We start from the raw sequence: 14128 nt of genomic DNA, 5'->3' as shown, positions 1-14128 counted from the left end.
TAGTATGCATCCATCCATAGGAAGTCACTGCATTGTACTACAGAGCTCTGCCCAGCCTGAGCCTCACCACGTCCGTGTGACTGTGCCTTTAAGGATGCTTTTGGGATGGCACTTCTGGCACAGGGAAGGCACTGTGATCCCAAAAACTGGAATAAAACAAAACGTAATGCGACTGCTTGGAATTGAAATGAAAAGCTGAGCCTGCGCTTGTCACCAGGAAGGGAGTGGCAGTGCAAATTATGCAAATACAGAGAACACTCGAATGGAAACGACAGTGAAATACCAATAAAACAGATTAATATCCTCAAAACTGGGGGAAATGGGATGAACTCCAGTTCTGACTTAATGACTTTTCTAAAGAGAAAGTGGCAAGAGGACTGGTAAAAACGGTTTGGAGAAGAATTAAAATGAGCTTTGTAATGAAACTGTAAAATATAATTACAAACTGCAGAAACTTTAGAAATATTTTTTATGAGAAACAGTCAAATTCTTCACAGAGAAGCAGCGAAGACATTTTGCAGCGGCCATCAGTTTTACTGAAATCTCATCATTTTATGCGATGGCAGAGTCCTTCGCCTGGGAAGGGAAAAGCTCTTCAAGTTGTCCCTTCTATTTGAATAACAACAAATCCCAAGGCAGCACCAAACTGGCAGCAAAATACTATGAAACATTTAAAGGCATCGCTGAACCGAGCCTGGTTTGGAAATTGTAATGGTGCACAGGAAAACGTTGCTGGCTGTGTTTGCAGAGACTGGGTGCAGCTTGGCACCGGGGGTCCTATCCTGGTGGCAGGCAGGGGCTGTGCTCCTCTCTGAATACCCAGGTGACTTTTTGGGTTCATTTCCAGACATGTAGGGCTGCTTACTGCCTGGCTGCCAAACACTGGGACCGGGGACCTGGGCATCATGTGGAGCTGGAAGGAGCATGGCTCCAACGAGGCTGGGAGCTTGCATCAGCCTGAAGCCTGCTGCACCTAGCAGCTCGTAATTCTGCCGTGCACTTAAGCAGTCTGGATCCTTAAGCTCTTCTCCTTTGTACTTGCATGACAGTGAGGCAGGCTCGGCGAGCAGGCAGGGCAGTGCATTCTCTGGAGTTGTTCCTGCACGACAGAAAGGTGTCCACTGATTCCCATTTGATGGCAGTATTGCTAGAGATGCCAGCAGCCGAGGAAAATCTTGCAGCGGAGAAGGAGGCCACCAGCACCTCTGCGGGAAAGGCCAAAGAAAGACAGGCTGAAAGCTATCCTGCTCCTAACAGATGAAGACTCAGCTTTGAAGGAAACTTGAAATAGACATGAGCCAGCTCTGGCGCGCCAGGATCCGAAGCCAAGAAGGGGGAGGGAGCGAAGCGGCCCCAGCATGTCTGCAGCCCCTGAGGAGAGAGCCTCCCCCTGCAGCCAGCAGCAGCGATGGGAAAAGGAGCTCCCGAGCCTGTTGGAGTCGCTAATGGAAAGAGGAGGGGGAAGGACTGGGACCAGGAGCCAACTGGCAGCAAAGGCTGGGAGAACAGATTACCACCGGCAGTATTAATAACCAGCCTGTCTCTATTGCCCTTATTTCTCTCTCTTGGTTCATTTTCCTCCTTTTGTTCATTTGATGGGTTCTCCCCCCCTCTCCTCTCCCCTCTGAACAATTATTGCCTGGTTTGTACAGCTGCTCTGTCTTCATTTTCCAGGGCAGCCAACTACACGAGGGCCTGGCACAAGCTGCCACGCTCTGTGCTGCCATGGCTGGCAGGGGGAGGCTGGGGGCCTCCCAGGAACACCTCTGTGCCCGTCAGTCCCCTCTTGCACCGCATTGCTTTGTGGGGCTGAGGAAGGCACTGGCTTTGTCCGTGCCCTCCATGCTGCAAAATGCTGTGTTAAACCAGCAAGGGTAGAGACACTTCTTTTCTTTTTCCACCTAAAATGGCTTGAGCGTCATCTGCTCCCTTCTGCAGCATCCACAGAATCATAGAATGGCTTAGGATGGAGGGGACCTTAAAGATCATTGAGCTCCAATCCCCTGCCACAGGCACGGTTGCCAGTCACTAGATCAGGCTGCCCAGGGCCCCATCCTCTCCTCCCTCCTCCTTTTCTTGCTCTAGGCCGTGAGGATCGTGTCCCCCCATGGCAGCAGCTCGGGCAGCCTCTGGCCGCACCCAGCAGCAGGCACCGTGCCCATTTCAGAGCAGGCTTGAATTGATGGGAAGGCTCGTGGTGGCTTTTATGAGGATTTGGAAATGCAAAGCATTATTTAGAGGAACATTTAGCAGCATCAAAGTGGGGAAAAAGAAAAGAGAGCCCCTCCATCTGAGCAATAAAACCCCTTATGAATATGTTAGCCACTCAGCTCTGTGCATTCAGGGGGACTTTTTTCTTGTAAGTAATCATTCAAAAAATAGAGAGGGAGAGCAATGGGAGCTGCTTGCAGGGAAAGCAGGGATGGAGAAAGATACCCTAGAGGACTTAGCCTGGAGTATGTCCTTGCTGCACAACAGTTTGAAATATAGTATCAATTAAAGCTTCCCGTTTTTACAGCCTGCAAAGGGGTTATATATGGTGTGGGTGGATGTTTGTATCTGGATACTTTAGTGGGAGAGGTAAGTGAGGTCCACCGCTGCGTACGGAAGGAAGGAAGAGCTACATTTAGCCAGGGGCTTGTAGGGCTTCGTGTTGTAAGTGGAAATAAAGTAAAGGACATAAAGCAGCGTTCTGTCACTTCAAAGACATCTCAGGGCATTTACAGCCTTCTCCCCTCCTCGCTGGAGTCGTGTGCCAGAGAAAATGTGGCGATGCCTCTGGGACGTCATGCAGCTCAGGTCAGGGTGGTTTATGGAGGTCAGAGCTGAGGCACTGCCTGTGCAGCTTTGATGCTCGCAGCCAGCTCTGCTCGGAGCACTGGTGGCTGCTGCTGCAGCTCCAGCCTGGGGGTGAATGTGGCTTCGTCCTCCCCCACCTCGTGCAAGGGGAGGGGAAGGAACACAAACCGAGCACCCCCGTGCGCAGCCTTCGTGGGGCGGGTGAAGCCAAGTGAGCACCAGAAACGGGCATTGCCACTTGGGACTGTGAAAACCCAACCCAAACCCGCCATGGGTCCGAGGGGCTGGTAAGGTGGAGGGAGCTGTGCATGTGGCATTGCTTTTTTCCCAAGCTTCATGCATCCGCATCTGCCTGCCTGAATGATGACATTGTGTGGTTGTCACGCAGCTGATCAGTAATTGTTTCATCTGAAGATTATTTATTTCTTTCCCTCCACAACTGTTTCCTTCAAGACGCCACTGGAATTGAATGCTGCTATTAGCAGCTTCTGCTAATTTTCCCCAAAGATCGCCAGAGCTCTGCAGACTGCAATTGTTGGGCTTGCAACAACTTCTCATTTTGGTTTTAATTAAATTTGTTGCTTTAAATTGTTTGCTTTTGACATCTCCTGCTCAATCTTGTGCAGCCCTCAGAGGTGACCAGGCATTAGGTTGGTTCCTCTGGTGCTGGCTCGCGTGTGCTGAGCACATGCTGCGCATGCGCTCGCATAGAAATGAGCAGTATGAGAGATGCGGGTGGTGGGGAATGGCCCAGTGCTGGGCTCTGCTTTGCAGTGAGGAAAAGCTGGAGATGCTCATTGATTTACAGATGAAGCATCCCCACTTTGCACCAGAAGGATGGAGGAAAGACTCCAATCTTAAAGGTTTCCATCCCTCGGCATCCCCCAGCAGCAACCGGGCTGCAGTGCTCCCCAGCTGGTCCCAGCCTCACCAGCCCCCCTGAAATCAGTGGGGGAATGGGCTGCCTTGAAATCAGACCGTTTGCTCAGCCTGGAGTCGTTCTGCTGTAGAGATGCTGTGCAGAGATGTGGGTCAGTGCTCGGGCAGGAGCAGCAGCGTCCTCTGCCAGCCCCAGCCTCACTCTGCCTGCCCCAGACGTAACATCTTTTGGCGAGGTGGCTGTGCTGGGGCAGCTCTGCAGACTGCATTTAATTTCATCAGCTCTTAATCACCGGGTCATCTCCTGCCTGCCTTACAGCTCGCTCTCGCTCCCGCGCCTGCTTGGCTGGCAAGAAAATGTGAGCAAATGGCTGCAGCGTTACCAGACATGAACTCTAAATATTAACATCAATTTATAAACTGTATCAGTGTGGATCAAAGGGATTCCAAGACGGTTTTATGGCGTGAACACTCTTTGCATGAGGAACTAATAAGATTCTGTAGGCTGAAGTACATCATGTTTTTATCGTGCCTCTGACAGGCTGTGATCCTGAGCTCAGCTTGTCCCTGTGCTGGGGCAGCTCTGTTTGCAGGGGAAGGCAAATATCTCCTCCTCAGTCCTCAGCAGGATGTATGGGAGCTGATCAGGGGGGATTGGTGCTGGTGTTTGGCTGGAGTCAGCAGGGGCCTGCTGGGAGTTGTGACATCCTGAGAGAGACAAGGTGCATTCATCACGGGAGGATGGTGTCTCCCAGTGCCTGCTGAGCTTGCACCAATGCCATTTAGCCTCTAATTTGGGAGGGACAGCAAGGGAAGGGTGCAGTAGGGCATAATGCCTTTGACCATCCAGTCTGCTCCATTCTGTGGAAAGGAGGGATGCAAATCTTGGCATCTGTATTTGCAGGATGAGGCTCTGCCTGGTCTAACCAGTTTGGTGGTAGGTCAAGGCTGGGGAGCTGACTGAGGTCATGCCTGGGGACCTGACTTAGGTCATGCTTGCTTTTGTACAGAAATTCATGGGATATCTGCAGCAGCAGCAATGCAGCAATGCAGATAGGATTTTCTGAGGCTGCATAGCCAGGAGCATGCTGCTTCGTGTTCTAATTCTCCCAAGTGGTGACATTGGTGTTCCTTAATCTTGTTATGAGCAGCTGGTAGCTCAACATGGCCCTGTGACACATGGACTTTGCATGTTCTGCATCTTGGCTGTGTTCTCTGCAGCCTGGGGGGATGTTTGGTCTTGGTGCTGGCTGAAAAAATCTCTTCCATTCACACACACTTGACGTTTCTTAAAGCTTATCATAACTCGTCCATCAGATACTTGGTGGAGCGATCAGATTTAGGCAGGATTTCCCTGAACTCTTGTCCGATATCTTGAGTGTCGCTGAAGAAGAGCCTCCGGCTGGAGCATGGGAGTTGGGAGATACGGAGCACTGAGGAGAAGCTGTGCTTTAGGTATCTGAGCTGTGTCAACTGTTGCTTACCCAGATGTCTGCTGAGGATGCAAACATGCTGGTACTGGGCGGTTATAGTGTCATGATAACACCACAGAGCTGGCAGGGGGGTCCCTTAGCTGCTGGAGTTGCGGGCTTCAGCCTGAGTCTCGCAGAAGTGAAGTCACAGCAGATTTGCATGTAGGCGTTTGGGTTCCACTTGGCTTTATGAAAAAGTGTCTGAGTGATCACTTGCTGTATGAAATGAAATGTGTGCATTCTTTGACAGAAGTTCAGCCCTGGTAAAATCTGGACTGATTTCCAAGAAAACTCAAAGAAAGAATCTGTCGGAATTAGCAAGCAAGTACAATTTAACAATTAAAATGTAACCCCACTCTTCCCACAGGAGAGATGCTTCTAGTCTTTGCTGTAATTGCATACAGATTTGTATCACTAATTTGCTTCTGCTGCGCCAAGGTGAACACTGTGCCGATTGATGGCATTTGTAATGTGTGGCCACGGGCCGGGCAGCCCACGGTGTGCACAGAGCTCAGGTGCCAAAAATACCTCCTGGAGCTGAGCCCTACGTGGTGGGAGCTGCCTTCAGTTTGGCTGAGAGGAAAATAAATAGACAAGAAAGGTGTACATAGAGGCTTTTGAGGTTTTAAAGGCTTACTAAACTTTCTGTTTAGGCGTTGTTTGAGAGAAAGCATTAGATAAACAGAAGGGAATGGCTCGGGTGGATTTGAACCCACTGTGATACTATCCTTAGTTTCGATTTAGAAGAAAGAATTGTAGATGTGACTAGGCAGAACTGAAATTAGTCCAAAATTCCCAAACTTTGTGCTGAGCAGAGGGCTGGAAAGCTGGGCACTGCGTCGGCCTGTGGGTGCAGTCCTACCCCAAGCCGTGTACCACTGCTTGGCTTACTGTATGTGTGTCCTGGGAACTGAACATTTGTCTGGCTGTTTCTTCAATTTCCTGGAAGAAAATTAAGAAGCAGAATTCTTTATCCCCCAGCACAAGGATGGGAGAGCAAGAGCTGATCAACAGGAAGAGCTGATAGGGGAGGAGTTCTCTCTTTGGGAAATATTCTTTCAAGTTTTACAAGAAAAAAGAAAGTCTCCAAAGAAATCAAATCATTCTTTGTACCTATAGGGGATAATCCTTCCTATGGTCTTAAAAAAAAAAAGGGAATCTGTAACAGGATTATAATTGTGAGATAGTATAGGGATGGATGCATTATTAGCAACCTGTCGTACGACCTCCTGCAGGGTTCTAACACCAAATACTAATTTTAGATGACAAGGAGTTTCGTTGTCCAAGATACAACAAATGGACCAAAGAAATAAAAAAGGAGTGGAGAGAGGAAGAAACAGAAATTCTTCAAAAAAAAAATATTTGATCTCTTCCCTCAAAAAAAACAGAGAGAGAGAAAGGAAAAACCAAACCCTTTTGGCTGCCTTTTGGGCTCTTTGTTCTTTTCCCTTGTTATATATCTCTTCTGAGCTGTTTTATCCTGTTTTGTTCTGGCAAATGATTTTTGAAATGTCAAAACTTCAAGCCTCTTTTGTCACGGCTTAAGCAGTCCCACTGAACTTTGAAGGAGACCTCAGCATGAGAGACATGAACTTTTGCTGCTGTCTTAGCCGGCCCGGCTTTGATCAGCATTTGAGAAGGAAAGGGGAAAAAACACACACACAAAAACGCAAACAACGCAGTCCCCCCAAGCACCGGCCCTACGTGGCAGTGCACTGAGATTCTCCTTGGGGCTGCGATGCCGATCTGCAGCGGGGCCTGGCTTCTGAGGCCTATGCAGCTCCAGGGCTGCGGCCTACAGCGGGGTTGCCGGGGCGGCGGTCCTGGTGTTGTGTTCCCTGACACCTCAGCCTGGTTGTTTTATCCTGGGCCCTCAGTGTCTCTGTTTAAAGAGGATTTCACTTAGCTTTCGGCTGGGAATGTCAGATTGTGCCTGTGGACTATGCTGCCCATGGAGTGCTTGGAGCTGTGGGTTTGGGTGAACCAGTTGGGTCCCCAGTCCCCAAAAGGTGTTTCCAGAGGACAACTGGGAGCTGGGGCTTCCCCCCTCTTACACCAGCAGTGTGAGCTGCCTAGTGTCTCGTCATCACCGCTGTCCCCTTTTGTTTACCTCTGCTGAAGGACTGCGCGTTAGAGAAGACAGATCTGGCGGATCTTTCTGACAAGCTAACCATGTTCGAAATGACACTTGCTTAGAAAATGTTTGTTCTTGGTGGTTTCTAAAAGGATTCGCTATTCATCCTGCCCCTTCTTAGCTTTTCAAGATGTTTTTGATAAGTGCGCGCTGGTGTCTTGTGAAAACTGTTTTATGCATGCGGATTCTTTGAAAACAAAAAGAAAGTTTGTGTAAAAAGCCTTTGAAATCTTCAGAATTTCAGCTTTCAAAATATTTGTAAAACTCCTTTTCCTGTTCCTTTCTTCCTAAGCAAACTGTGAAAGGATCAAGGTTGGGATTTTTGTTTGTATTTTCAGTGAGAGTGACGATGGGGAAAGCGTCTGTGGATGCATCTAAAAATGGTACCCAGCTGAGCTGGGATGTGAGAAGTTTCCTGGCTGGGAGCAGTCCCCTCCTTCCACCTCCTAGGGAGGAAGGAAAGTGTTTACAGTTAACTACAACTTTCAATTTCTCTGCTTTTTAACTGTTTATTTGCTTATTTTCTTTGAACTGGAACAGTGTCCATTATTTTCACTAAACATTGAATTTAGGGATTTTGGATTCAAGTGTTTTCCCTTTTTTTCCCTTTTCTTTTACTTTTGAGGATGATTTCTCTTGAAGACTTTCTGAAATCAAAACTAATTCATTTTGAAAATGCAAGAACACTTTTTCTTTCAGTTACAGTTATGTTATGTTTGTAAGTCTTTCTGTGTACAGAATAGAATATGACAAGGCACAGTTTGCTTCCCAAATCTATGTGTTTTTTTCTCCCAAACAAATTTATACCTGGAGCTGATCAGTCTGTCCCAGCCCCGAAGTCACCCTGCTGTCACCTGCTGGATTCCCTCCACCAGGGTCCCGTGCCAGGACACTGCTGGCTCAAGTCAGCCTTGTCTTTAATGAAAACTAATTATATGACTATTTTATGTCTGATTTCCTTCTGTTGCTTTCACTCTGGCTGTATTTTAAATAGAAGTGGGGTTCATTAAGGATGTAATCAAGAGCTGGTGGTTTTGCTTTTGAGTCTTTGGCCACAGAGGGACTTGTCTGTCGCTGAGCCTCCAAATGCACTTGTGTGTTTCTCCAGCCACACTCATTACTAAGGAGCTATAAAAATAAGTAAGCAAGCAAGACTGATGCTATAATAGATGTAAACACTCCCAGTGGGTTCATGATGCATTTCCATTTGGTAAAAAAAAAACCAAAAAAAACCCGGGTTGCCTTGGGGAAAAAAAAAGCCAAAAAAAAAAGGCTTGCCTTGGTAAAAAAAAAACCAAAAAACCAACAACCAACAATAGTTATAACTGGTATTTAAAGCTGTCTTTAAGTATTGATTGAAAAGAATGATAATTAACAGAAGAAGTTAGGCAGCTCTGAGGTCCTTCTTTGTGCTTGGTGTTTCAGTGCTGTCTGCTGGTGCTGTGGCGTTTACCCACAGTCTGCAGTTGCCATGTGGCTGATTGAGATGTCTCCTGCAGCCTGGTGATCCAGCCTCTGCCTCGCTGGTCCCCAGAGCAGCTGTGTGCTGTAGCTCTCAGTGTTATTTGTGTGTACACTCAGTAGCATGGCTTCATCCCTCAGCTATGAATGCTAGAGATGCATCTGTGTAATCTGTATAAGTGTAAAAGCTTTGAATTTGTGTGAAATTAGGGCCTGGATTTTTATGGTGTTGTGATCTCAGGATGCCTAGAAATGGGGTTGTTCACTCAAAACCCTGACTTCAGGTTTTGCTTTTTTATCCTCCATGTGCAGGATGAGGTTGAGATGAATTCCTTCCTGCTAAAGCATCAGCAATTTCTCATTCCAAAGGAAATTTGGAGTTTATGTTCCAGCGGGTTCATGTGGGGTGGTTGCTGCTATGTGTTTTTTGTTTTGCCTTGGCTTTCATTGAGCTTAGAACTTCTGCAGCACTTAGTAATGCACTTAGACATTATTTTTCCATGTGATGCAAGCCCTCAAGTTTCAAGAAAATGCACCCTGGATCTATAGAGTTGCCATCCTTGGGTAATCACTAAGAAGGATTGAATCTTCAGATAGTGCTTGCAAAGCTTGCCCCTATTTCCAATCCTAGCACTTAAAGGAAGGGTGCCTGCTAGCTCCTGGGCTACTTGGAGGTTTACCTTGCCCACTCCTCTTTGAAGGTTTCTTCTCCCCTGTTTTTAGAGGCTTTTACCTGGGTAACTTTTGCAAAACACCACTTAATGGCAGAGGCTTTTTGGCTCCCCTCTGATCCGTGCAGCACTATTATGGAGGCAGTCTTATAATCAATGTAATTGAAGATCAGAGTTAATGAGGACCTCTGTGCCTGCAAAATCCCCCAAGCGATGCTGGGCCTCAGATGTTAGATAAGGAAATGATTGGGCTGAACTGAAAATCTATTTGGCTAATTAGATGATGCATATTCCCAGTTGCCAGTGGGGAAAAATACATTTCACACAATAAAGAAACGTAAGATTTTGTAAGAAAAGGTTTTTTGGCAGGAATTTACTTCTAACTCTCAGAGGGGAGAGAGCGGGGAAGTTTTACTGATAGAAGTTGTGTTGGGCCAGTTCACTCGCCTTGACTTGGGAGACATGAAGCAGGAACAGCCCAACGGACTGCTGCCCTCTCCCATCCTGGTCCTGGGGTCTGGCTGACTGGTGGGCATTGTCTGCATGAGCTGGGGAAGTGATGCTCCAATACTATGGATCAGAATAATTGCATTTGTCCACATTTCTGCAGAGATGTAGGAATCAAATCCAGCATCTTGTGATACTCGTGGGGTAGGGGAGCATCTAGGCAGGGAGTGTCCATTCACTGGGCATGTTCACATGCATGCAGTAGGCATGAAAAAGAGTGCAAGTAGACTGAATGTTCTATGAGAGGAGAGGAGAACCTGCAACTCCAGTTCTCTGCCTTTGCAGGGAAGGTTTCTTTCCTTAGTACTGGAGCACCAAGAACTTACCAATTGGAGCAGGGGCTCTGCTGTGAGGAATGGTGGGACAGTAACTCAGAAGTTCTGTGATCTCATGTACAGATTCCTCAGTACCTCATTTAAGATAACTCTTTTCCTTCTTGTGCTCCCTTTTGGCATAAAATGCTTTTCCTTTTCTTTTTATACTCACCTAACACATTTTTTTCCACTCTCAGGCAGCAGCTTCGTTGTGAGCGAGGGGAGCTACCTGGACATCTCCGACTGGCTGAACCCTGCCAAGCTGTCCCTTTACTATCAGATCAATGCCACGTCCCCCTGGGTGAGAGATCTCTGTGGCCAGAGGACCACCGATGCCTGTGAACAGCTTTGTGACCAAGAGACAGGTAAGGGAGGCCTGGGGAGAGTGGAAACCTTGCGGAGGCTGGAGATATGAGGAAGGTTTGTCTCCGGATACGTCAATACCTGCATGGCTCTCCCATGCCTGGCATCAGGGCAGAGTGCTGAGTACCAGCAGGGTACGTAGTGGTGACCTCCATTAGCAAGGCATAAAGCAGCTGAGTGCCAGGATGGGGATTAGAAATGGTGGATCTGTCAGTTCCTTTCCCCTCAGTGCTTCTGCCCATTGTGACCTAGTGCTGATCTCTCCTCCACCTCTCTTGTGGAGCTACAGACACCACTGTCTTTCCTAACCTACAGATGAGCTTTTTGCTGTGTGCTCTGCTTGTACATGGATCTGCAACATGCCGTGCTGAGGCTCAGCTCTGTGTGGGGCCAGGGAGAGGAGAAATGTCACCTTCCCTTCTGGTCCAGTGCTCCTGGGTGATACATGGGGACCTGCAGTGAGCTGGGAACACAGAAAACAGCAAAAGTGCAACAAGGAAATGATGGGGGTTTGCATGAGTGGGACACGTGAGTGTGTGACTCCAGGAAATACTAAACTAGGTTTCTTAAATCAACTTTCCCAGTCAAGACAGCGTTCTCTTTTTATACTCCTGGTCCCCAAGTCTTGATGTGTGAAGGCACTGACAGGTGTAGCCACAGCAGAAAAGTCACTCTGGCTGAGTTCCCCATGCCGATTAGCTCCAGGCATCACCTGCAGCCAAGGAGAGCTGGGGGCAGCAGCCCCTGGCAGATGGAGGAGATGCAGGAGCATCTTCTCACCCATGTGCCTCAGTGCAGCATGATCACTTCAGGCGTCAGCAACACTCAGCCACCTCTAAGATAAGGGAAGATGAGTTCAGTTCTACCCAGGGGAGGAAGAAGGAAAAGCTCCTGCCTCCAGCAGAAAACATGAGGAGGGTGTATGGAGGCAGCCCTGATGCTCTGCTTGCCAGCCCCATGCTGCCCTTGGCAGTGATGCAGGCCCTGTGTGGTGTTGGCTGTTCTCCCACAGCAGCCCAGCTGCTGCTCCCTGTGTGTCCCCAGCTCTCTGTAGCAGCTTGTCCCTCTTGCTGGATGCTCCATGCCCGAGCAGGACATGTCAGATCTCATTTGCAGGGAAGGGAATGATGCTCTTTAGCTCAGCTCCAGCACAATGCTGGATCCTAACCTCATCAGTTGCTTTACAGTTCCCATCCCTGCTTCCCATCTGACCAAAACCCAGCAGCAGTGACTCTACCTGATACTGGTTGAAGTTTAGTGTGTCCTGGAAGTGCCTGGGAGAAGGAAACAGGTTCAAGGGTCTGTGACCTGCTCAGAACAGGAGAAGCAGGGCAAAAAATCTATGGTGGCCTCAGGTACCCCGTGGTCCTGATGTTGAGCATATCAGGCACTGTCTCTGTGTCAGCCTGTGCCTTCAGTTCTGTGATGGAGGTGAGGGCAGAACAGCTGTGCATTGAACCATCAGGCTCCTTACCTGAAATCTGTACACCAGCTTCTTTCCTCTCCCTTCCACCTGGAAATTTACACATGGATAAAGCAAAACCTTTCTCCTGTCTGTGCCATTTTTATCGCAGGGGTAGGGCAGGGCTGGCTGGTGAGGCTGTGGATTTTAAGTATGGGTTTCCAGACTTTACCAAGAGCTGAACAATTAACTGCCTACTGACAGTGAATCCTTTGGAAGTACCTATGGGACTCCCAGCCCAGGAGACAGCCCCCAGCATCGCTTCCAATCATTGCTGTTGATGAGCCTTCAGCTGGTGAGAAGTTTCCATGCCAGGCTGGGAGCAGATCGTAATTCCATGATGCACAGCATGTATTTTTAGATTTATATTTATTAATGTCATTCTATTTTTAAGGGTGATTTATTTTTATCACCACAAGAGAGAGCGGCCTGTGGTTTTACTAGGGGACATAAATCCTTTCTAGATTTCAACCTTTCCAGGTCAGGGATTTTATCATCGCTGTGAGCATCTAGAGGAATAGGTGCGGGGGGTTTCCCTGCCCTCCATCCTCTCTGGATGGGGGAGGAGGGGGGCTGGGCCAGGGTCTGTCCTGTCTAGGGCATGAATGCCTTGAAAGGTTTCCCTTATGAGGGGCAGTAGGGCAACCCTTGAGGTGCTCCAGCATGTTTACAGCCACTCTGCCTTTAGTCCCCCTTGGAGGCTGCTCTCTCCTGCAATGAATCCAGCCTTGTCCCAAAGCTTTCTCCCTCCAAGCTGTATGCAGACCTCCTCCACCTCTGTGGGAGGACTCATCCTCAGCAGCAGTGCCAGGAACTGCTGGCACAGGTTTGGACAGAAGCTGCCAGGTCACTCGTGCTGTCTAGTGACACTCAACCTCTTACTCCACCCTGGGCTGAAGATCTCCTTTGGGTTGGAGTTTTGTGGAATATCTGCCCATGCAATGCACTGATTCGTAACCAAAGCCACAAGTGCTGCTTCAGTATGAATAATAATCCACACTGAAAACCATGGCTTGGAAACACTAGGAAATGCCAAAACACATCTCGCTTGCCTGACCTTAATTTGGTTTCCCTTGTGTCTTCGCAGTGTGACTCATTCTTTAATTAAATGATTGCTGCCCCTGACAAATTTCAAGCCCTCACTGCAAAGTACCAGCTCATCAGAGCTTTTCAGGGAGAGCACCAACATCTGCACAGGAGCAGAATATCATCTGTGGCTTCGGGTGAGCTGAGCGCCTTTCCTGGATCTGTCCTCAGCCTCTCACAGTGCGGATAGTGTGCTCCAGAGCTGCGCCTTGGTTGGGTTTTCCAATGGATGTGGCATTCATACCACGCTCTGTGCTGCTTTTTCCTACAATCAAGGAGCGCTGTTTTTTCATTCACCTCCCTTACCAGTGCCGGTAGCATTTATGAGGGCATCCTTTTTTGGTGGCATATGCAAATCCTGATTTGTGAGCACAATTACCTGCTTTGTATGCACAAAACTGATTCACTTGCACATTCTGTGGGCATCGCTTAAGAGACCTGCTGGAGAATTGGTCCCTTAGGGCCAAACGCTGGAAAAAACAGCCTCTGATTCTGTGCTGTCAGGCTTGCCAGAGCAGTGGCATAAATGAGATGGATCGCTACCTTGATTAGCAGGTGCAAGTGCGTTGATTTTTTTCCCCATCCATAAATCAGGCACTTACCCGTTAAAGCTGTCTTCTATGCATTCACAATTGATTGCACCCACAAAACAATAGGCACATGCCTGTACGAACCCAATTAGATGTGGTAGCAAAAGGTCTTTTTCTAGAAATTGGCAGGGGGGAGAAAGAAAAAAAAAAAAAAAGGTTTCCATCATCTTCCAAACGGGCGAGTTTGTCAGCGGGGCCGCAGGTGGCTCTGCTGTCCTGGTGGGACAGGGAGCTTGTGGGTGGGAAACAGATGGCAGCCGTTGTTAAACGTGCCCCTTCCTTAAAGGTGCTTGTTACGGGGGGTTTGGAGGATGCAGAGCAGGACATGTAAATCAGCAGATGACCAGCCTTGGTGAGGGGGTACTTGTGTTTATGAAAACAGCCATTTTT

The 14128-nt window shown here is 48.3% G+C and overlaps 1 protein-coding gene across 1 annotated transcript in view; it reads left to right on the top strand.

Moving 5' to 3' along the window:
* The window catches only part of ASTN2 (astrotactin 2), a gene marked incomplete at its 5' end in the record, with an annotated part of 265286 nt that overhangs the window by 90444 nt on the left and 160714 nt on the right, over window positions 1–14128 (top strand). Inside the window, one exon of the mRNA XM_021414154.1 lies at window positions 10435–10602. Coding sequence (XP_021269829.1) covers window positions 10435–10602 — 168 coding nt within the window. The remainder of the gene's footprint in view (window positions 1–10434; window positions 10603–14128) is intronic.

The sequence above is a fragment of the Numida meleagris genome, chromosome 16 (assembly GCF_002078875.1).
Source record: "Numida meleagris isolate 19003 breed g44 Domestic line chromosome 16, NumMel1.0, whole genome shotgun sequence".
Lineage (NCBI taxonomy): Eukaryota > Metazoa > Chordata > Aves > Galliformes > Numididae > Numida > Numida meleagris.
This window is presented reverse-complemented; position numbering and strand designations above follow the sequence as displayed.